Source organism: Trichomonas vaginalis, chromosome V (genome assembly GCF_026262505.1).
Source record: "Trichomonas vaginalis G3 chromosome V, whole genome shotgun sequence".
NCBI lineage: Eukaryota > Parabasalia > Trichomonadida > Trichomonadidae > Trichomonas > Trichomonas vaginalis.
In genome coordinates this window covers 16,704,050-16,728,411 of record NC_067207.1, presented here as the reverse complement: position 1 = coordinate 16,728,411, position 24,362 = coordinate 16,704,050, and the positions used below count along the sequence as shown (strand labels likewise).

Genomic DNA, 24,362 nt, shown 5'->3' with positions numbered 1-24,362 from the left:
TAAACCTTTCTTCTTTCGTTCCGTCTCTATTTTTTACGCGTTTCATGAAGAGAGTTGAATTATCATTTAGCTCTGACACCAAATATCTCGGAGTAAATTCATTCATGTCATTTGGATGATATGCTATTAAATCATATCCCTTAGCGAGCTTGTATTTTCCAGGTTTGAAATTATATCCCATTTGGTGCTGAACCATAAAGCTAAATAGGTTCGGGTCAGTATTTCCTTCCTTGAACTTTTTAATAGCTTCTTTATATCTGTCACTAAAGTCAAGAGTATCTGGGTAACCATAATCTTCCTTAAGCATTTTTAAGAATTCTTGGTTTCCTTGTTCTCTACTTCTTTTATGTCCTTGCTCTGTTTGTGGTTGTTGTTGTGCAGGGTTTTGAACTGTTGGTTGTTGTGTAGTGTTTTGAACTGTTGGTTGTGGTGCTGGATTTTGAACTGTTGGTTGTTGTTGTTGTTTTGGTGCATGCCTGTGTCTGTGTCCATGTGACGATGTAAATGTTTTAGGTAGTCCTGGTGCAGGTGCTTCTCTTGGAGGGTTTGGTGGTATATAAGTTCCACTAGCTAGTATATAAGTTCCACCAGCTGGCACATATGTTCCATCTGCAGCATAATGTCCTACCTGACTTTTCGTTCTTAAGAAAGCATTTACTAGGTCTGTTTTGGTCTGTTGTAACTCTTTTTCTTGACTTTCCACAACAGTTGCTCTAACGGCGTCATAGGCACTTTGAACTGCCTGTCTCGTTGCTGCATCTGTTATTTTCGTCATATTTTGTGCTATTTCTCTTAACTCTTTGTCGAAACCTTCAGACTTCAGTTTCTTTCCAGATGAGAAGTCGTTCACTAGTTTCACCTTACTATGAAGAGCTTCGAAGGCGTTCTTAAAGTCAGCATTCATTAAAGCTTCATTTGAACTGTCTTCATCCGCTTGTATTTTTGTCCTTATTGACCCTATAAGTTGGGCTGCTTTAGCGTTGGCTTGGGCATCTAACCAGTCATTATTAGCTTTTATATATTCTGCACTTTTCATTGCCTTTTGCATGGCTGCGTCGTTATTTTTACTTTCTTGTGCTAAGTTTTCATACTGTACGGTTTGGTTTTGCAACTGTAAAAGTTTTTCTGCCTTTACATTTGCTTCAACTTCTTTTTTATACTCATCGCTATCCATATATGTCTTCAGGGCTTTTTGTTTTATCTCTTCATCTTTCAGTACTTTATATTGAGTAGTATGGTTTTTCAAATTTATAACATCTTGTTCCATTTTTGCTACTTCTGCTGCTTTTTCTGACACTTTTTTCGCATATTCCTCTGTACTTAGTTCTTTCAGTTGTTCTTCTTTCTTCTTTTTCTCTACGTTTAACTCATTGAGTTTCTTTGTGTGTCTGTCATATTCTAGTTTCTTTTCGTTTTCACTTATTTGTTTCTGTATGTCTATGTTTGACTTTTTGACATCTGTTATTTGATTTTTGAGTGAACTCAAATTCATTTGACTTTGAGGGTTATAAGCTGTTCCGTCTGCAGCTCCACCATAGCCTGCCATTTTCGCTAAAAGTGCCGCTCTTAAACCTCCACTCTGTGCACCAATAACTCGGTTTAAAAGCATAGGGTTGCTTGACATTTGTTGCAACATAGTGGGGTCATTCATCATTTGTTGTTGCAACTGTTGTTGTGGTGTCAGTTTTACTATTGGATGTTTCAATGCTCCCTTCCTCTTACGTATATTCTTACGTAGCTTACGTGGCATTTTAAGTGAAGTTAAAAAGCGGTTTTTGACAGATGTTTATATGACACTATTTGTTCAGCACAAAAAACTACTCGGTCAAAGTGTTGTCAGTTTTGTAAAATAACCGTCCTATCTCATTCTATAAGGGGGAAAAGGCTTCTCAAAGTATACTTCCTTGGAACGCCTGTAACTTTTCCTGTAGCGATGATAGACCCTTACTTGTCCGGACAAAGTTATACTATTTTGAGTGCTCTACAAAAAAGTCACCGGCTGGCTCGTCCTCAGAAATTTTTTATGGGCTAGAGGGCGCAACGCGCCTGGAAGCCCTCCAAATATAAACTTCATTTATACTAAACATCTTCAGGGCTAGAGGGCGCAACGCGCCTGGAGGCCCCACTACCTTTTTTTTTATTACATATCTTAAAAATGTATTCCGAGTGAAAAAAAAAATCAATAGAATTGACCACAGATATCTGTTTAATCCAAAAATATTATTAGAATCATATTTAATAAAAATGCTATGCTTTTAGAAATAAACGGAAGAATAAACGCACTGTTTCAAACCGTCAAAATTGAATTTGTGTCAAATATCTTGAATTTACAATTTTAGCTATTTAGATAATTAGAGAAGCATTTGATCAATTTTTGTGTTAAACAACTATTTTTCGAATTTCTGAGATATGAAAATTAATTCACTAACTTCTTAAAAACATGAATTGAATGAAAACTCTTAGAAGAAATGTTCATATCACTTTCATTAATGGAGTACAAGGATGATTCCGAGTTCTTGGATGATATCCAGAAGTCCAAAACCCGATCCAAGGAAATCGTGAGAATGCAAATGCACTTAGCTTATCTTGATGAATCAGAGCCCGCAAGTGAAGATGAAAATCAAGCACCAGCTAATGCCGAAGAATTTAAAGTTGTCAGAAAGTTTAGCTTACAAAAATTCCTTGAGGCACACCCAATCTTAAATGTCAAAGACCTTTGTAACTTTTCTTTGGATCAACTCTTGTATTTAGTTGATGTTGTTCGCGAGCATGAGTTTTCATCCAGACGCGGTCGGAAAAACGGTTGTGATCCATTAGATGCGTTATTCCTAACATTAACTTACTATTGCACTTATCTTCCATTGCAAAAAATGTCAGGAATTGTTAGTTTGAAACAGAGTTACCTCAGCAAAATCATTAACAAAACAACAAACAGGATGTTCCCAATTTTCATTGCTGAATTCATTCCAAAACAATATTCTCCCTGTGACAAGGAGTTCGATAACTTTCCAACATGTGTTGCTGCAGTTGATAGCTCTACTATTCCTTTTACCGTTCCTCTTGATCTTGCTGAGCGTAAAAGTTCATGGGATGCTAAAAACCATTGCAATGGTATGAAGGTTCAAGTTCTTGTTAATCCTTTAGGACAGGTAATTCACATGAATACAAGTTTTTTAGCTTCAGTTCACGATAAGAAAGTATTTGATTTATCAGGAGCTTCAGATTTTTTACATGTCCAACGTGGAGTTGAATCTGTTGCATTAGGACTTCTTGCAGATAGAGGTTACATCGGTATTCAGAAATACCATCCAACAGCCGTCATTATGCAAAGAGGTGATGACGAAGAAGTTACAAAACGCAATAATGCGATTGCACATGATCGCCAAATTGTCGAACGCCGCTTTGCACGCGATAAAAGTAATTGGAGTGTCTTGGCAATAGGATATCGTGGTGAAAAAGGCAATCTTCCACTTATTGTTCAAGGATTGTTTGCTTTAGATAACTATCACATCGATTCCACACCTCTCAGTGAGAAGGATAACTGCGATTTTCCTTGCACTCCAAAAGATGAAAAAGAAGCTGCAGCAACACCAGAACCAAATGGTTCAGGAAGCCCAATGCCAAAGCCAAGATGTGTTCCAAAAGATCTTTATCTCCAAACTCCAGAAACTCCAATGAAGATTCCATCTCCACTAGCTGAATATGAAAAGATTGATAAGATACTTGTTAAAAGAACACAAAATGCAATCTACAACATCGAAACAAAAATGTCAATTCCAGGATTACATAATGAGGGAGCTACCTGCCATGTCAATGCCGTTTTGCAAGTTTTGTTCTACGTAAATACTTTCAGAAAAGATGTAATGGAGCATTTTGGAGATGTCGAATAAGCTTTGGCATTGGGCTTCCTGAACCATTTGGTTCTGGTGTTGCTGCAGCTTCTTTTTCATCTTTTGGAGTGCAAGGAAAATCGCAATTATCCTTCTCACTGAGAGGTGTGGAATCGATGTGATAGTTATCTAAAGCAAACAATCCTTGAACAATAAGTGGAAGATTGCCTTTTTCACCACGATATCCTATTGCCAAGACACTCCAATTACTTTTATCGCGTGCAAAGCGGCGTTCGACAATTTGGCGATCATGTGCAATCGCATTATTGCGTTTTGTAACTTCTTCGTCATCACCTCTTTGCATAATGACGGCTGTTGGATGGTATTTCTGAATACCGATGTAACCTCTATCTGCAAGAAGTCCTAATGCAACAGATTCAACTCCACGTTGGACATGTAAAAAATCTGAAGCTCCTGATAAATCAAATACTTTCTTATCGTGAACTGAAGCTAAAAAACTTGTATTCATGTGAATTACCTGTCCTAAAGGATTAACAAGAACTTGAACCTTCATACCATTGCAATGGTTTTTAGCATCCCATGAACTTTTACGCTCAGCAAGATCAAGAGGAACGGTAAAAGGAATAGTAGAGCTATCAACTGCAGCAACACATGTTGGAAAGTTATCGAACTCCTTGTCACAGGGAGAATATTGTTTTGGAATGAATTCAGCAATGAAAATTGGGAACATCCTGTTTGTTGTTTTGTTAATGATTTTGCTGAGGTAACTCTGTTTCAAACTAACAATTCCTGACATTTTTTGCAATGGAAGATAAGTGCAATAGTAAGTTAATGTTAGGAATAACGCATCTAATGGATCACAACCGTTTTTCCGACCGCGTCTGGATGAAAACTCATGCTCGCGAACAACATCAACTAAATACAAGAGTTGATCCAAAGAAAAGTTACAAAGGTCTTTGACATTTAAGATTGGGTGTGCCTCAAGGAATTTTTGTAAGCTAAACTTTCTGACAACTTTAAATTCTTCGGCATTAGCTGGTGCTTGATTTTCATCTTCACTTGCGGGCTCTGATTCATCAAGATAAGCTAAGTGCATTTGCATTCTCACGATTTCCTTGGATCGGGTTTTGGACTTCTGGATATCATCCAAGAACTCGGAATCATCCTTGTACTCCATTAATGAAAGTGATATGAACATTTCTTCTAAGAGTTTTCATTCAATTCATGTTTTTAAGAAGTTAGTGAATTAATTTTCATATCTCAGAAATTCGAAAAATAGTTGTTTAACACAAAAATTGATCAAATGCTTCTCTAATTATCTAAATAGCTAAAATTGTAAATTCAAGATATTTGACACAAATTCAATTTTGACGGTTTGAAACAGTGCGTTTATTCTTCCGTTTATTTCTAAAAGCATAGCATTTTTATTAAATATGATTCTAATAATATTTTTGGATTAAACAGATATCTGTGGTCAATTCTATTGATTTTTTTTCCACTCGGAATACATTTTTAAGATATGTAATTTGATCCCACTACTATCAAATGATTAATGCATATAAAAAAAGCAATTACATTTAAAAAAACGAACTATTGAAAAATTGACAGTTGACGGTATAGTTTCAATTTTTTGAATTGATATCGACTATTTTAAAAATGAAACTCTTTTGGAGTTTTTTATGCATCAAAAGGTATTAGTACACACATATATATAAGATCTAGTAATTCGGTTAAGCATTGAAGGTAATTCAAAGGTTTAGATTTTGATATTTGTTTTGTTTGAATACTCTACATGTATATTTAGACTTCATACAAAGTTCCAAAGGTCTATAAACATAGAAAAAATTTAGGATATGGTAATAAATTTGGTTCGTAAAATTGAAAGGAAAATTTTATCTATTCATATATTTAGAACCATCATGTTAAATATATCTATTAATGACTAATATTGCCAAAGGAGAAGGGAAAATTTTATAAAATTTTATCATATTAAGGTATAAAACTATTATTTCCTATATATTTATGAATCAAATAGTAAGATAATCACTCTTTGTTAGACTAAATTAAATGAAAAAAGTCTAAATTGTATGATCGTCTAAACTCAGTATAACCTATACCAAAGCTTATTAATGGCTTATGCAAATATACAGCTGATGTTAGCTTAGTTTTTGACCAAAATACAAAAAAAATTATGAGTACAATATGATCAAATTTTTATAAAAGCAGCCGAAAACAGCATTCAATTGGAATGGTATTATCAATGATAATCATTCAAGACACTTTTATCAAAAAATTTACATAAATCTTTTTCAAAACAGAGTATTTTTGCAAAAATTTCATCGAAAAGATAGCTTTGTCTAATAAAAATGATATGGTACGGAAAATCTATTGAAAATAATCTGAGGAATTTGAAATTCATTAAAAAGTCTTGAAAAAAGTGAATGCATTCATGAATGTCCCATATCCATTTTATCCTAGTTGTTTCATAATTCCATATTGCCGATTCCTATTCTAGTTTTTGGTGCTTTTCTATGATAACCAAATTGATTTGGTTATCATAGAAAAGAGACCATTATAATGCTTAAAATTAATTATGTTTAGGGCCGGGTTATTGGGATAAGGAAGTTTATAATACGTGAACACTTGTTTCCTCATCGAAAAGTCATAACGCATAAAGTCGATGTTTCCTTAGTACAAAAAGTGACATATGACGCTTAACTCTTTATTCCAGATAATGACCATATTTATGGGATTAAAAAGTTTAGGAAGCTTCTCCCCAATATTATATTTTTATTATTTAAACACAATAAAATTTTCAAATCATTAATCAGATACTACTTTTTCATCTTCTTTTGAGTCTTTGTTTTGATTTTCATCAGAGATTGGATTTTCAGCATCATGATTTGATCCAACATCTTCATTATCCAAATCTTTTTCATCAGAATCCTTCTTAGAAGAATCTTTTTTCATCAGAATCACTTTTAGAAGAAAGTTCATTTTCTTCTTCAGCTTTAACTTCCTGTCGTGATTCTTTAACAAGTGAATAGAATGGCTTTGCAAGTAATGCAGTACCAATAACAATACCAACAATAGAAGTGAGCCAGAAACACCAAAGAACTTTCTCTGGCTGATGAGGATGAACAGCATCAATGATATAAATTGCGGCAATGAAAGCGATAAAGTTAGAAGTAAGACTTACAACCATGGCTCTCTTTCCTTTCTGTTGGCTCTGCAACATTGATTGGAAAGTGAATTTAATGAACAAAACAAATGTTGCCCAGTTTGCAGCTTTCAATTCTTTGACAGACCAATCAAGAAATTCTTCTCCTTTTCCAAATAAACTTGACAGTTGTTTTGGAATAACAAGAACAATAATATTTGCAAACAAACACCAAAAAAAGCCAATCCAATTCAAGTGAATCGATAACTCAATATATCTCTTGTATTGTTTCGCAGCATATGAATAAGCTCCAGGTGCCAAGAAACCAGTACAAAGAGCTAAAATGATTGCCGAAAATAGCATTGAATATCTGAAAGCAACATTCAAACCACTCATCATTACATCGTATTTGCTTTTATCAAGAAGAGATTTACCCATAACTCTTCTCATAAGAATTGCAGGAACAGCGGTACTTAATTGAGAAATAAACTGTGAACTGCCAACAACAATTGCTTGGAATGTGTGTTTGCTGAATGGTTTGATTAATCCGGATAATTTTGGTTTTGTTCCGAATTTTCCGCAGAAAAAGAGAGTTGTCAAAATTATTGCTGGAACACCATCAGCAATGACTGTAGAAATCGAAGGACCAATGATTCCCATTTTGAGTTTACCCATAAACAATGGATTTAAGGCTCCCATTCCGACACCAAGTGCAATAATATCGATAATACCAACAAGAAGAGTTCTTCCTTCAGCTTGTAACACGCCCACGTTAGTATAAAAGATGCATGTGAGTACATTACCTGCTGCTTGTGGAACTATGTACTTAAAAGCCATTTCTGTTGTTTCTTCTGTAGCCAAACACCATCTTGCGTAAGGTTTTGTAACAGGGATTAGGATTGCTGGTACAATGCATCCACATATCAATGATACTCTGTATAAATCGCAAACAACTTGTTGAGCTTCTTCGAATAACTTCTTGCCAAAGAGAGATGAGATTTGAGTACTGGCGGCAATAGACAAGAAAAGACCAAACGCTCTACCGATAAGTTCCCAGACAACTACAATGGCAACTGCTGACATTCCAACTTCGCCAATATACTTTGAAACCCAAAATGTATTTATGATTCCATATAAAGTACTGGTTATTTGGGAGCAAAGTGGACCTATGCTTAATATCAATATTGTCTTGAGTGGTGGACGTCCTGATAATCGCTTAATTTCTTCGGCATTCATCAGTTTTCAAACAAATAAAAAAATGAAATGGATTTGAATGGTTATTGAAATATTGATGAATCGTGGCTGATTGAAGACAAACATTTATACATGATGAATGAATAACAATTTATCAAATTTTTTAAAATTTTCATTAAAATTTTTAAACAGTTTGAGAATATTCAAAAATTGAGAAGGATGAAAAATTGAAAATGTTGCAAAGCGTTATATCTCCAGATTTGGGCATATAATTGGAACCTTCAGCGATTGGCTCATATCAAACCGCTGCAAATTCAGAGAGTTTTATCCTTTGAGAATCTTACATCATTCAAAAATATAACCTGAATTGAATTTCCCAAAAAAAATCTCTGAAATTACAAATCAAAGATACGGTTAAGTCGAATACATTAAGCAAAAAATAAATCCAAGATATTTACAGTTTTGATATCTGATCGAAATTTTCAGGAATAAATAATCATCAACCATCACACTGTAAATGAAGTGAGAGAGTATGAACAGTATGTGTTTATGCTTCAATGCAGATTTTCATATTCCAAAAAATATTTTTATAAATTTAAAAAAATATCAAAAACATGTTAACAGTAGTTTGACTTTTTATTAACAATGGTCGTATTCATACAATTTTAAGAAATTACTTTTTTCTCGATAATATAAATATAATGTGCTTTTCCATGCCTTCCCATAAATATAGGACGATGGTATATTAACGGGAGTTTTCCTTTTCTCATTGCAGGATAGCGCTGACTTGGAGCTGCGTAAGTAATTTGAATTAATTTGCCGCCAGGCTTAAGTACTCTATGAATTTCTTGCATTGAGGCCCATATTATTTCATCACCATTAACGCCGCATGAAATTGCATCAAATGTACCTTTATCAAAAATAAAATCAAACGTATTGTCTGGAAAATCAAGTTTGGAACAGTCCATAACTTTCCATTCAAGTCTTGGTTCGTCTTTGTAGCGCTCGCTCATTTCTTTTATTGCGTTTGGTGAAACATCGATTGAAATAACTTTTGAAAAATATTTTTCTGGCATATCATGCGACATTGGAGAGTCACCACAGCCAATGTTAAGAGCGATCGATGACTCTTTGAGGTGTTCTTTTACTTGTTCTTCAATTTTTGACCAACCAAAATACCAGTCGTATTCTCCTTTATTAGCATAAACGGAATCCCAATATTCGTGACTATCATATTCTGGAGTTTCATGATCATCTAAGTCATCGTCAGAAAATGCAATCTCGTTATCACTTTCCTCCATATAACAGATTGGCAAAATACTGGAACTATGGTCATCTCCTAACAGGATAAAAACGAAAACGCTTCCAATTATTATAAATAAACCAATAAATATTGAATAATTAATTTGGATCTCATTTTTATTGAGTTAATTATTGGACATATCATTAAATAATAAACAGTTAAAAATCTTTACATATGTTTTAGCTTCATTTTTTCTGAAAATATTGTTATGAAAAAATAATCTCTTAAATTAAATACGTAACAAACAAACAGTATAATATTTTATTTGAATAAAACAAATAAATCAACTCTAAAAGAGTTTTGATAAATCATTAGGAAATTCGATGTTTTCTTTGGCAAATTCAGTTTTCATCTCGTCAAACATGGATAACTCTGCAATAGTAGGTATTGCGTAACTCTTCCATTTCTCATTTTCCAATAATTTCTTAATATAGTGGATAATTCCGACAAATCCTTTGAAAAATCCACATCTTGCTATTTTATCTGTAATAGATAAAGCGGTTATGATCAGTTCCGGTCCATTTCGGAATGCAACTGAGTAGTATTTTGCCAAAAAGTCGTTTCCAAGGGAATTCAACAATTCTTGAGTGACGGAAAGCTTCATAAACGCTGGATATATGTATCTTATGTGTTTCGGAGTAACAGCGGCCAACAACGGATGAGAAACTTCGACAGGAAGATATTGCCTGGCATTTTCATGTTGCATTATGACCAAAAGTATTCTTATTGTACCATCCAGGTCTGGTAGTTCCTCAAGCAACCAGTTTTTGCCGAGATTGGCCATCCTTATCGCGATTTGTTCATTTAAACATCTCTGGCAAAGAGTTAGACAGGCAAACTTCGATTTCTTGGCATAGTTTATCAATGCCAATAATGAGTTGTCCTGCAAATCTTGATCCATTTGGATAATGGCAGATAATGTTTTATCAATCAGTTTTTCGTTATGAAGGAGTGAAGATATCGTCTCTGGAGAGATAGATATCTTTATTTTAGGGTCATTAAGGATGATATCAAGGGCGTATTCGCTGTTATCATCTAAATTATCGAGAACAATTTGCAAAACTCGCTCAAAACTATAAGAAGAGTTATTCTTGAACTCTCTGATTTGCTTTCTCAATGAATAGATCAATTGCAACACGTGGCGACTCGATCCGGCCGAAATAAAATCATTTGCGTTATTAAAAATGATATCTACAGCTTTTGCGAACAAAATATGTCCTGAAGGGATTTTCTTATGCGATGTAATGATATTCAGAAGTCTCAAAACCTTTTCAGGGCAAATAGAAATATAATTTTTGATGCAATCCATATTTTCACGGGTAACACTAGTAGGAGATATCGTAAACAGCATGAGGAATATTCCAAACAGCGGTTCAGCGATTTCCGGCACGTCAAAGTAAAATTTTTGGTAAATTTCGGAGTTGATAAAGAATTTGTATACTTTTTGATCGGAGGAAATCACTTTTTCAATACCCCTAAGGACAATTAAGAGCTGGTTTGTCTGTAATTTTTGTTTCAATATGTTTTTCATCGCGGAAAAGAACCTTCCAGCCATTTCTTGTGAGAAATGACTTACAATCTGTTGGAAGGTTGATTCGAAGTTCGCGGAATCGACATCAGATAGCAAATTGAACTTTTGTGAATCACTACTCATCGAATGTAGTTTTCTTCTGCTTTTCATGGAGTATTGGGATGCGAATTCACCTCTAGTCATGAATAATGCTTGGTTCTTACGTACAATGTCGTCTACTTTCGTTGGTTTTGAACCTTCAAATGCAACATTTCCGTTTGAGAAGGCTTTGTATATCTGATGGAATGTAGGTCTTTGTTCTGGATCTTGTGCCCAGCACGCATTGATCATTGCTTTAAGGGATGAGGGACATCTGTTTGGAATTGCGGGTCTGGCGCCTTTTTCAACTACTTCGTACATGATTTGGGCTGCCGTTTTGCCTTTGAAAGGAGAACTGTTGGTAAGCATCTCCCAAAGAAGCATTCCGTAAGAGTAAACGTCGACTTTGAATGAATAAGGCTGAGAAGAGAAAAGTTCAGGTGCCATCCAATGCGGAGTACCTATCTGCATTGTCATGATGGCATCAGATTCTGATACTTCTCTTGATAAACCGAAATCAATAATTCTTGGCAGTTTGTCGTTGTCTAAAAGTATATTTAGTGATTTGAGATCGCGATGTATGATATTTAGTTTGTGTAGACGCTCCATACCACTTGCAATACACATGGCAATGATGGTTTTCTGTGATCCATTTAATGGTTTCTCTGGATCCTTCCATCTCAAAGCATCATAAAGAGAACCACGTTGAAGAAGTTCCGTAACAATGATAAATGGACGATGAACTGAAAAACCAATCAGATTAAGACAATATGGATGATTTAATTTTGTCAAAACTTCGATTTCACGATAGTATAAATTGAATTCGTCGTTCTTGATTTCTTTGAATTTCAGCTTTTTAACAGCACATCTTTGGCCTGTTGGGATAAATGTTGCATCAAATACTTCACTAAAGCCTCCTGAGCCGATTGTATCATGTATCTCGAAATCATCGTATTCGACTAGATATTCTTTATACATTTCTGCCATTTCTTCAACAGATTCACACATATTTTTTGGATAAAAGTTGAAGAAATGACGATAGAAGAAGCTTGGTCTCAGGGGTTAAATGAGGAAAAAAAATTAGTTCATATGCAATCTGGAACCAAAAAGGCTTCATTAGTTCAAAGAGAATATTACCCTAATTCATTAGTTTATTAAACACATTTTTTCATTCCGCCTCTTTATGAATATCTTATTTCTTATGATGCCATTTCCAAAACAGATTTTTGCCGAAATACTCATTTGCTTTCTGCAGCGTTTTGTAATTGTACAGAAATTGCAGAAATTCTTATTAAGAACAGAAGAAATATCGAAGAACGAAATCATGATGGAGAAACTCCCCTCATAATTGCATCTCGTATGGAGGGTGAAGAAACAGCGGAGCTTCTTATTTCTCATGGTGCAAATACAAATGCAGTCGATAATAATGAGAAAAATGTGGCATAACTTCTAATCTCATATGGAATAGATATAAATTCAAAAGATGATCATAAAAATACTGCTCTACTTTATGCCTCGAAATCCGGTAACAAAGAAATAGTTGAACTCCTTCTTTCTCACGGAGCAAATATCAATACAATAGGTCCACTTAAAAATACACCTATTCAGATTGCAAAGAAATATAAGCATACAGAAATAGTGAATCTTCTTAAAAATCATGGCGCGCAATTCAGTATATATGATCAAATCTACGATTCTCTGGAGAACATCCGAAATAACTAAAAAAATCGGAGAAATGCTGGGAATTGCAGATAAAAATATATGTATTTATGATTTTTCAATATGATTTTCAAGTTTACCTTCGCCGTTTCTAGCCTGCGAAAAGTCTCTTATTAAGAATTTAGATAAAATTGATCATCAAATGCTTAACTAAAGACTTAGGAGAAAAATTGTCCAAATTGAGTTTAAACATGAGTATGCGAGAATGTCGGATTTTCTTTATTTTTGATTACATTATAAAAAAGGCACGACTATCATTTTTGTCACTTTTTTCATAAAAACTTTTGTTTTCCCATACTATTAATGAATAAAGCAACTATTATGGGCATTAATTAATTGATCTCACTAATGGAACATTAATATAATTCTAGACAAAAAGATCAGGACTTTCATTTGAAAGAAATTATTTGGATTCAACCCTTAATGAGATTTGGAAAAGATATTTTAATATCTCATGTCCAGTACCTGTTACAGGAACTAATTCAAGCATTTCATTTACAGAAAATGCTTTCGTTTATAATTCGATTTTTAAATTTTTATCTGACTATGCAATCCAAATCGAAAAAGACTTTCTTTACTTTTTATCAGATGAAAATCATTTTTCTGACGGTAATGGTACCATATACATTTGGGGTCAAAATGATATTGTTCATAATCGCTTTTATTCCTTTAATATCTCAGACAACAAGTTTATCCACAGTGAAAGAAGTAGCTGTACAATCACCCAAGGATCTATTTCCTATTGCGAAAGCAAGAATGGAGGTATATGCTATCAAAGATATATGGCATTAAAAATTTCAGCAGTCAACATTTCTAGATGTCAATCTGATGAGGGCTCTGCAATAAATTTTCAAGGAGGTTTTTCTAGTGTTCTTAATGTTAGTTGTTGTTGTATTGATTCTTGCCATTCAACAAGGTATAGCACAGTATTTTTCTCTGATACATTTGGCATGATGAATAGATCAAACATCATCAATAACTCGCAAATGGAATCATATAGAGGAATTATTTTTATATATGGTAATTCTGACGAAATTCTTTATATAGAAGATTGCATTATTAAGGATAATTGTCGAAGGGGTGTAGTTCTATATTATGCTACTGTGCATGATGCAAGCATTTATATATTCCGAACAATATCTGACTCATTATCAACTTTTCAAGCAGGGAGAGAAATTTTTATGTCAGATATGACTACATCTTCATTCGAAAACAAATTCTTTTTTTGCATAAATCCAGATATTAATATAAAAAGGAAACATCCGAAAACTTATAAAGTCTTAAGTTTATTTTCATTTACTTGTTTTGATAGTCCAGTATTATTCACTAAAAAATAATTTTTTATAGCAATTCACTTGAGATTAGTGGTGCATGAAAACCCAGATAAATAAGGATATGAATAGTGACAGAGCTTCAACATCTGTATAAATTTCAAAAACGAAGGGATGAGAATAAATTACAAGATAATTTAGCGTGTATTCAGCTGTGAAAATATGAAAAATCCTCAAATTATTCCTCAGAATGACTTTTAAGTCAGGCAGCATGAAATAATTAAAGAGCAAGTGTTGCCTGTCATATTTTTAATTGTATATATGATTGAAATCAATATTTTTGACAGATGTCGCGATATTTCTCACAATATCGATATGATTGCATTTTTTCAAAACGAATACAAATTAAAAATAAATTTACATGATTGTTGTGAGTTTAATAATTATGAAGCCTTTTCTATTTACATAGATGAAGCAAAACATTTCGAATCTTCATTAGTTAATTCAATGAATTTTCTCATTCCATCTCTTTGTGAATATCTTATTTCACATGGTGCAGATGCAAAAGATACGAATGAATTAAAGATTACTCCTTTACATTTTGCAGCATCATTTAATTGCACAGAAATTGCAGAAATTCTTATTAAGAACGGAGCAAATATCGACGCACAAAATAACGGTGATGAGATTCCTCTTATGTACGCATCTCTTTCTGATAGTGCAGAAGTAGCAGAACTCCTTCTTTCTCATGGTGCAAATATAAATGCAGTTGATAGCATTGGAAAAAATTCTCTATTAAAATCAATGAATAGGCATGCTAATAATGTAATAAAGCTTCTCACCTCACAAGGAATAGATATCAATGCGAAAGATCCCAATGGCAATACAATGCTTCACCACGCTATTGATTCTGCTGATTTCCATATGGTAGAAATCCTCATTTCTAATGGAGCAAATGTCAATGAAGTAGGTGAATTAGGATTAACACGAAAGAATAACTCAACTTCTGATTAATCATGGAGCGAAGCTCGATGAGGTTGATCATCTCCGTTCTTTATGTTGGAGATTTAATAAAGAAATCGGAGTCATTGTTTTTATTATTGTATATTTATTATCTCAATGGGCATATATAAAATTGTAGCATAAATAAAATTATTTACAGCTGAATACAGTGCATACAAGTAGTGATGTTTTTGAAAGTCCACTTGATATTAAGGCATCAATAAATATATGTTTATTAATATTTTTTGACACTTTTTACCTTAAATCTTTTATTATTCCACCTTTCATTGGTGTATGTGAATATAATCTACTACTTCCAAGATGAAAACATATTAGAAATTGCCTAAATGATTCTTATTTATTTATTTTTTCTTTAACAAGAATCATATTTTTAACGATAGTTCTTGCGCAGTCGAATGTTAAAGTAATACTACCATGAGTAAAAACGAAATGCCTTTTTTTAGAATATCTTATTCAATTTTAATATATGATCAATTGAAGTGTATTTTACCTCCTCCTATATCGAACTGAATAAGGGTTTCGTTTTGCTAAAATTGTCACTTTTATAGCATATTTGTTTTTGGATGTTTTGCGAAACCAAAAAAAACTATGATATACAATGTGTGTGTAAAGAAAATACTTTATTTACTAGTTAAAAAATCATTTGGTATTGATCAAGTTATTTTTTCTGGATAAGATATTATATGGATAATTGGATAGAAAATACAATTATATAATCTTGTACCTGGTTTAATTAAGCTAATTGTCATCAGAAACTTGTAATTTTTATGAATTTCAGATTTTCTTTTCATTACTGCTTTTCTTAATAGGTCAAGTTCTTATTTACGTTATAAAGTATGATATTTACAAATATCAAGTTATCATGTTTTTGAGAAATTATGAGAAACAAACAAAAATGAAAAAGATAGGAATAGCAATGAATAGTGATGTGGGTATAGAAAATGTAAGAGATATGAATGCAAAGCAATCAGTATTTAGGATATTGACCATAGATTTCGAAAAAAAAATGCTGCATATTGAGCGAAAACTATGATTATATTATAAGGCTGTCATTTAAAGCATAATGAAACTATTCCCTTTTCATTTTAATCGAATAAGATAGTAAAGATTTTTGAATTAGCTAGAAACTGATGAGATGTTTTCACAAATCAGATTTTTAATCTCTATAATGCATAATTCACTCAATATCTCAATTTTGATATTGCGAGATATTTTTGCTATCGGTTTCGCAATTTTGACACAATAGCAAGAGGGTTCTATAAGCATTATTATCAACGTAGAATCTGAATATCATATCAGAAAATGTCGCAAATCTGACATTTACCCGACCAAATAGCAAAAATAATTGAATACTTTTCGCAACAACTTTAAAAATCGATAAAAATATGAAATATAGATATTAAAGAGACCTTTTTATATAATATTCATAAAGATTTTCCAAAAATATGATACCGCAAAATTAAAAAAGTGACGTCTTGAGTGGAGTCAAAGGTCGAAATTGCTAGCTAAATGTTTTTTAGCGAAATTGTGTATTGTACATTTTTTCGCAAAACGAAACCCTTAAACTGAATTAAATGTTATTCGATTCATTGCAAAAGAGCGATATAAACCAAAGGAAGAGTAGGTGCCAAAAGTGCTTACTCTTAAACAACCGTCGGATTTCCGGGTGAAATCGTGACACACTTTCGTCTTTTGTAGGCAGTGGTGGTTGTTACAAAAGGTAACTTCGAATGTAGCGTGAAATCTGCAAAAAAAATTCTGAAATTTGAATGGAGAACACAAAAATTGAATAGTTTACGTCAATAAAAAAGAGAAAAATGAAGTCAATGTGTCTCGAACCTAGGACTTAGAGCAGCAATCCCACTGTTTATCACATTACACTACATGCATCTCTCACCTCAGTGAATGAGATCAACTATATGATAACTTTTTCCCCATTATATTCTTGTGGAAAAGTGACAAATAGCAACTTTGACCCTCTCTCACCAAAGGAAGAAATTTGGATTAATAAAAAATTTTGTTTATTTTACACTATTTGGATTCGGTTTGCAATGTCTTCAACAATTGTTGCATTAATTCTTATCCAATACATTTCTTTAGCATAGAAATCAAAATTCTGATCGTTCATACAAAAAACTAATACCTCACAAATTATTATATTGAAAGGGGATACGATGTAAATCGTGTTATTAGAAAATTAGTTGGGAAGTGCTAACCGTCACTTTTGAATTATCATCTCACTTATTTTATTTATTATCATATGTATTAAATGCATGACAATATTAATTTGTGTTGTTGACAAAAATCAATGAATAATTTACAAAAAAAGTGATGTAAAGTATTGAAAGCATTTCTCCTTTCGTAAACAATGGAAACTCTCTTCCCAGATGGAGAAAATCTAGATGTCCAGGCTTTCGAAAGGCTGGCATATCTTTCAACGAATAACACTGCAGAACAAGAAGAAGCAAATTTATTAATTAACGAATTCAAAAACATGGATAAGTCATGGCTAAATGTCACGAAAATACTCGAACAATCGAAATCTCCGCATGCAAAATTTGTGATGCTACATATTTTTATTGATGGAGTGAAAAAGAAATGGGAAAGTTTAAATGAAGAGGAACAAAGCTATTTCAGACAATATTTTTTCGATCTTACGATAGATCTAGTTAATCAAGATTGTGAACCTTTTATTGTTTCTCAAGCAAATAGATGTTTAGTCGAAATTCTTAAAAATGAGTGGCCAGCTGCATGGCCATCATTTATTCGCGATTATATGAATGCATCAAAGAAAACTCCTCAATCTTGCGTTAACTGTTTGAAGGTTTTAGCAGAGCTCTCCGATGATGCGATCGATTCTACGACATTAACTAGCGACAGAACATACGAATTACAAGCTGCTTTATCGCATGATGTTGGTCTTGTGATTGCCCATGCAGAAGAGATCTTACAAGCAGGAAATGAAGAAGCATCAACTCAAGCTTTAACAACTTTATCACATTTCCTTAGATGGCTCGAAATAAGTGAAGTATTATCGTCAGATATCGTTCCTGCCGCTTTAGCAATGATCCAAAACCCAGATTTACGAGATCCAGCTTTATCTTGCTTGCAAGCTATAGCAGAACACCCTGATTCCGTCGCGAGCAATGATTTTAGCGATTTATTCGACCAAGTCGTCGGAGCTCTTAACGAAGTTATCAATTTTGAAGAAAGTACAAATAATTTCAAACTCGCTGAGACAGTTGCAGCATTTTTAACACTCGACGGATGCTGCCTATTACAAGGTGAGATGCTTGGCGCTCCTACTTTAGCCGTTCAGTGGATTTTGGAATTATCAAAATCAGAAGATACGAAAAGAGTATGCGTTGACTGTATCGCTGATCTCACAAGATACTTTTTCATGCAGAAAAGCTCTGTTCAACCAATTCCGTCCCTTTTAATTACAATGTTTAGCGAAATGGTTGATCAAATGGAGCAACCGCCTGATTATCCACCACGAGAGCTTCAGGAGGCTTCACAGCAAATACATGAAAGCATGAGAGCCGCTTTGAACTATTTGGCGAAGCTTGTAAAAGATTATTGCGCATCTTTGCTTCTAGAGAAGCTCAAATCAGCAGAAAATCCACATGAACTATTACGAGTCTGTTGGTCAATAGCTGCTGTGTCTGGAGCCTTTATTCCTCCAGTTGAAGATTCATTGATCCGAAATTGCTTACAATACTTATCAGATCTACTTGAAAATGGGCAGGGCGGAGCGGAAATAGCCTGCGCGTATGTTTATCTTTGTTCAAACTATACAAGATATTTATATAATAATATTGAACAGCTTGGATTCATTGTTCATCGAGCATTATCATTTTGCGGTGAAGAACATCAAGAATTACAAGATGTTTCTGTATCTTGTCTCAACAGAGTTGCAGAAACTTGTTATTCTTTGTTAATTAAGCCATTTAAACCCGGCCAACCAGCTTTTGTTGAAGAATTAGTTGAAAGCTCCAACAGCCTATGCATGAGCTTGGATCCAAGCTTAGTTCCGACGTTTTACCAAGCGGCAGCAACATTAATCACTCATACAGAAGATTCCATCAAACAGCAGATGATATCAAGGCTTCTTGTTCCTCCTGTAGCTGCCTGGGAAGCTGCTTGTAAGAATGATATCGATATTTCCCAAGTTTTAACTCCGATTGCCGTTTTCTCAAAGGTTATATTGATTTCGGATACAGCGTTTTATCCAGAAGTCGAAGGAGTCATTGCCAAAGCGATTGAACTCTTGAATTCTTTGATAGGAAATCCGGATAAAAATTCTGTAGTTGTAAGAGAAGGAATTCTTGGTTTAGTTGAATCATTCTTTAAAGTACATGCAGACGCGCAATGCGTTCCTAGTCTTGTTGAAGTTGTTATCAATGATTTCTTAAATTCGCCTGATACTCTCAAGCTTCCGATAGATTTGGATTGCTTTACAACATTAATTGGTCAGATCATTGAATTCAACAAAAACGATCCGAACAATCAGCTAAATATTCCATTTGATCCGGAATTTGTTGAAAATGTTGTTTTAGCGACCAAAGATTTGATATCAGGCGAATCCCCTGAAATCATTGCAAGTTACGCGAAACTTCTAGGAAAATTACTTCAAATTGAGTTTGTAAGGAGTTGCGGTTTGTTTGAAGAGCTTTTAGTTCTTCTCGTTGAATGCATTAAGAGACCAGAAGAAATGATATCGATTTCTGGATTGGATGGATTATTAGATTTATTAGACGATTGTTCTCATACTTTGAGCGATGAAGATGGTTTCGGAAAGGCTGTACATACTAATTTCGGTAAGTTCTTGCTACAGGAAATGATGAGCGTCGCTTTGGACAGCGCACACGTTCCATTATTTAATTTGAGTACAAAAGTGTTGATAAATATCATTACATCCGCAACAGATGCTGAACAAATGAGTAATTATATAAGTGAAAGAGTTAGAGAGGACTTTAAACACGTTTCGGAAGAAAATGCAAATAATTTCGGACAAATTATGACACAAACAGCTTCTGTTCCTGCAGATTTTAGGACGGCAATAAAGAACTTCATCATTTCCAGTAGAAAAACTTCGTCAAAAGCAAGAGCGATTTATGCTCAAGTCGAAGACGAAGTTCTTGGCAATGACAGCATCGCAGATACAACGGATCCATTGGACCTACCAGAATTTTGAGTTTTATAGTGAAATAATAATTATATTTTTTTGTTTGATAATTTTTTATATTTTATATAAAGAACTATTTGTTATTAGAATTATATATGTTTTTCATGTTTATTTTCCATTAACATATCTTGTTTTTTTTGGTTCCTTGCCTTTTTTTCCTGAAGTCAAAAATGACTCAATTCTTAAGATATGCCAATTGTTCTCTTTAAAAAGAAGAAGAAGAAATATAAGAAGTAGTATTGACTTTTAAAGAAATACACTTTCAACTCCATAATATCGCCTCTCACATGATTTGGAATTTATTGAACTTTCATAATTATTTAGGGAATAATTTTTTCAGAAAATTGAAGTCACATTTTAAAAAGTGTCAAATTAATTATTGTTGTCATGCAACAATAATAAAATCCTTATTTAAAATATTCTCAGTTATGATGCATTAAATTGGATGAGGATGCAATTATTAGCATCATAACCGAGAATTTAAATATTGGAAACTGTTTATAATGAAATATGGACTCAATACTATAGTCTTCCTCATCCAAAGCCTATTTCAAGCACAAATCCAAATATATCTGACTCAAATAATGCATTTATTTATAAATCTATTTTTCAGAATTTGGACACGTATGCAATTAGCTTCGAAGATAAAGATAATTATAATATATTATCTGAAGAAAATTTGTTTTCAGATGGTAGCGATACTATTGGTATAAGGGGCAAATTACAAATTGTTAATCACCGTTTTTCATCCAAAAATAACGAGCAAAATAGTTTCATAAACTGCCAAAATGGAAATAGCACGCTTACAGAAGGATCTATTTCCGATCTTTATGGCCCTAACCAGGGTTCAATACGTCACGTTTATGGACAAGTTAAAATTAAATCTGTGAACTTTTCGAGATGTCAAACAAATTTTGGATCAGCTATTTATTGCAGTCGCACTTCTGAATTAATTAATATTAATTGTTGTTTCATTGATTCATGTCTTGCAACAACACACAGTGCAGTCTATATTGAGTATACTACTTCTAAATTGAAGAAATCTGTTATCAATGGAAATATGAAAGGTACTAACTACAAAGCAATAATTAGTACTCATGGTCGTGGTGATAGACTTGATATTGAAGATTGTATATTTAAAAACAATCAAGATCCGGTTTTCTGTAGCTCTGTCGGAGCAGAAATATTTATATACCGAACAATATCTGATTCTACTAATGCTTCTTATGTTGGCGATGGGCAACTATATATATCTGAAATGAAAACTTCCTCTTTTGAAATCAATTTTCCTTTAGAATGTGGCGAAAATCTTCTTAAGAAGAATCCAAAAAATCATTTAAGCCACGTTTTCTGAATATCACATTATTCGTATTTAAATTTTTGCATTCTCATTGAGCTGAATGGGAAAATTGCTCGTTTTTCAAATTCGATTATGTCCACATTTGATACTGCATTTTGTTATTAATAAAATTTTTATACTCATAAGAAATGATTTTGGTAATTGATTATTATGTATAAAGTTGATAAATTGTTAATAATATGTGTTCATCGCCCAAATTACATACACACAAAAAAAATTATGATAAACTGTTGATTGAAATATCAAATTGTATTGAAATAACAGATTGATTATATTATATAACGTTTCCAAATATATATAGTCAGGAGAAAAAGGTGTAAACCTTGATATTTAGGAGCCAATATTTATGCCAATAGTATACTTATATTGAGTATATTTGGGTCGTGCATTCAAAACAAAAACATAAAAATTTGAATATTCATATAATAGACTTATTAATAAAGGCGACGGAATTTATGAATAGGGTACCCTATTTATGAACGGTTAGAATTTGGAAAAACCGTCGCAAGTATGAAAACCCTAAATATGGAAAAACCGTCAAAAGTATGAACAGGTAGGTGATCGGAATCTTCATATTTTGAATTTGGAATTTCCAAACAAAAGTTGTTTCGAAATTCCAATCAATTTGGAATTTATAAACTCCAATGCTTATTCATAAATAAGTTGACAAGTGTGGATAACCCTTTATTTGTCAAATGGAAAAAGAAATTAGAAATAAGAATACCCTATATTTCCAACTCTTGGAAAATTTTCATGACCCCCTACCCAGGGTCCTAAAATGGGTATTTTCCTCACACAGACACCGTGGTTTTTTGAGCCGGGAAATAAATAGCGCAGACAGTTTCTACATATAGAGACATGCTTATACTTAGAGTTTGACGGGAATCTAAAGTGATTTTTTTCTGCATCGCGAAATCTAATGCAATCTCAAAATCATGAAGAAACTGCGAATCGGAGCGCAATTTTTTAATATGTTAATATATAAAGGTACCCCTACTACTACAAATGTTTCAAATGAAAATCTAAGAAATCAGATTAATTTGATCACATTAGTATAGTATTGGTCAAACCAAAAACTCATATGTTGATATATAGCCTATAGATATTCATATTATCTACTTTTCATTGAATTACATAAGATTTAATAATCTCATAAATATTCTTTTTAATTTTCCGAATTCCGTGTGCATTTAGATTGCCTATACCTGTATATAATAATTCTAGAATGGTTTAGTTAGATATTAAGTTTTTTAGATTAATATTTTAACATTTTGATAAAACAAGCATTTGTTCCATTTTAGAATCGCCATTGAACTCTAGTTTGACTAACATGATGTTGTATGATCAAATAAATTCTAACTTCATGAGATAAATTTTGAAATTAGAAAATGCGATATCTGACTCAAATATTTATCTGAACACATTTAACATTCAATGATAAACTAAAGTACTATACAGCAGATTCGATTTGGCTTATATTTTATATAATCAACAAATAATCCTATAAAATTGTGCTATTCACGTTGCTCAAAGATGTATTGAACATTCCCTACTTGTGTATTGATAAAATTAGATATAGATTCTAATGTAAATCGATATTTTGAAAATTCATATATATTTTGTCTTGGTTTGGCATTTGATCGTGTTGAAACCGGAATTGCAATATATATCATCTAAATATATAACTATCAAAATATGAGCTATAGATTTTTAAATTATTCTCCTGAATATGAGTGACTAACATAATTATATTGAATTGAGTAGTAAGAATCATAAATATTAGAATCTGACGATAATTTATTATAACTTTATATAGGAACAAGATTATAAATGATGATGAAAATAAAGATTAAATTTAAATCTGAAAATTTGAAAACATTAAGTGTATATGATAGCATTACAAAATTAAATTTTATGTGGAAGAGGAAATAGAGGAATTAGAAGTATTATGAGAAAATAATAAGATATAAAAACAAGATTCTATTAAATGAGTTAATTTATAGAAAGGAATAACAGTGTGAATGTAGTAAATGAATGTTTTCATGATGTATTATTGAAATCTTAAGTTTTGTTAAGAAGATAATAAGGGAATCAAATTTTGTATTAGGAAGTTTGACCGACAAGAGTGTATTGTGCACTCTTGTCGGTCTGCATGTGTCATTCCGGGAGACATTGTCACTGCATGTCTCCCAGAATGAGACAATCTTCTGCAATCAGAATGTGATTGCAAAACTTTGACCGACAAGAGTGTATTGTGCACTCTTGTCGGTCTGCATGTGTCATTCCGGGAGACATTGTCACTGCATGTCTCCCAGAATGAGACAATCTTCTGCAATCAGAATGTGATTGCAAAACTTTGACCGACAAGAGTGTATTGTGCACTCTTGTCGGTCTGCATGTGTCATTCCGGGAGACATTGTCACTGCATGTCTCCCAGAATGAGACAATCTTCTGCAATCAGAATGTGATTGCAAAACTTTGACCGACAAGAGTGTATTGTGCACTCTTGTCGGTCTGCATGTGTCATTCCGGGAGACATTGTCACTGCATGTCTCCCAGAATGAGACAATCTTCTGCAATCAGAATGTGATTGCAAAACTTTGACCGACAAGAGTGTATTGTGCACTCTTGTCGGTCTGCATGTGTCATTCCGGGAGACATTGTCACTGCATGTCTCCCAGAAT

At 33.1% G+C, this 24,362-nt stretch overlaps 7 protein-coding genes across 7 annotated transcripts; 2 read left to right on the top strand and 5 right to left on the bottom strand.

Moving 5' to 3' along the window:
• Positions 1-66: 66 nt before the first annotated feature.
• TVAGG3_0349710 (protein of unknown function, DUF4106 family) lies at positions 67-1,750 on the bottom strand (the record flags this gene model as incomplete). Its single annotated transcript, XM_051231051.1, has 1 exon — positions 67-1,750. A coding segment is annotated over one exon (1,684 nt), but the record flags the coding sequence as incomplete, so codon positions are not given.
• A 2,099-nt stretch (positions 1,751-3,849) lies between these two features.
• TVAGG3_0349700 (DDE endonuclease family) lies at positions 3,850-4,647 on the bottom strand (the record flags this gene model as incomplete). The annotated part of the gene is made up of 1 exon (XM_001282044.1): positions 3,850-4,647. The coding sequence occupies one exon, from the start codon at positions 4,645-4,647 to the stop codon at positions 3,850-3,852; it is 798 nt and encodes a 265-aa protein (XP_001282045.1).
• A 1,561-nt stretch (positions 4,648-6,208) lies between these two features.
• TVAGG3_0349690 (multidrug resistance protein YPNP-related family) lies at positions 6,209-8,399 on the bottom strand (the record flags this gene model as incomplete). Its single annotated transcript, XM_001306335.2, has 1 exon — positions 6,802-8,247. One exon carries the CDS (start codon positions 8,245-8,247, stop codon positions 6,802-6,804), a length of 1,446 nt encoding a protein of 481 aa, XP_001306336.2.
• A 423-nt stretch (positions 8,400-8,822) lies between these two features.
• Positions 8,823-9,506, bottom strand: TVAGG3_0349680 (methyltransferase protein; the record flags this gene model as incomplete). Its single annotated transcript, XM_001306336.1, has 1 exon — positions 8,871-9,506. The coding sequence occupies one exon, from the start codon at positions 9,504-9,506 to the stop codon at positions 8,871-8,873; it is 636 nt and encodes a 211-aa protein (XP_001306337.1).
• A 240-nt stretch (positions 9,507-9,746) lies between these two features.
• Positions 9,747-12,511, bottom strand: TVAGG3_0349670 (protein kinase protein; the record flags this gene model as incomplete). Its single annotated transcript, XM_001306337.1, has 1 exon — positions 9,798-12,125. The coding sequence occupies one exon, from the start codon at positions 12,123-12,125 to the stop codon at positions 9,798-9,800; it is 2,328 nt and encodes a 775-aa protein (XP_001306338.1).
• Positions 12,512-14,614: 2,103 nt separating this feature from the next.
• Positions 14,615-15,121, top strand: TVAGG3_0349660 (Ankyrin repeat family; the record flags this gene model as incomplete). The annotated part of the gene is made up of 1 exon (XM_001306338.1): positions 14,615-15,121. One exon carries the CDS (start codon positions 14,615-14,617, stop codon positions 15,119-15,121), a length of 507 nt encoding a protein of 168 aa, XP_001306339.1.
• Positions 15,122-17,476: 2,355 nt separating this feature from the next.
• TVAGG3_0349650 (nuclear export signal receptor protein) lies at positions 17,477-20,405 on the top strand (the record flags this gene model as incomplete). Its single annotated transcript, XM_001306339.1, has 1 exon — positions 17,499-20,327. One exon carries the CDS (start codon positions 17,499-17,501, stop codon positions 20,325-20,327), a length of 2,829 nt encoding a protein of 942 aa, XP_001306340.1.
• Positions 20,406-24,362: the final 3,957 nt, after the last annotated feature.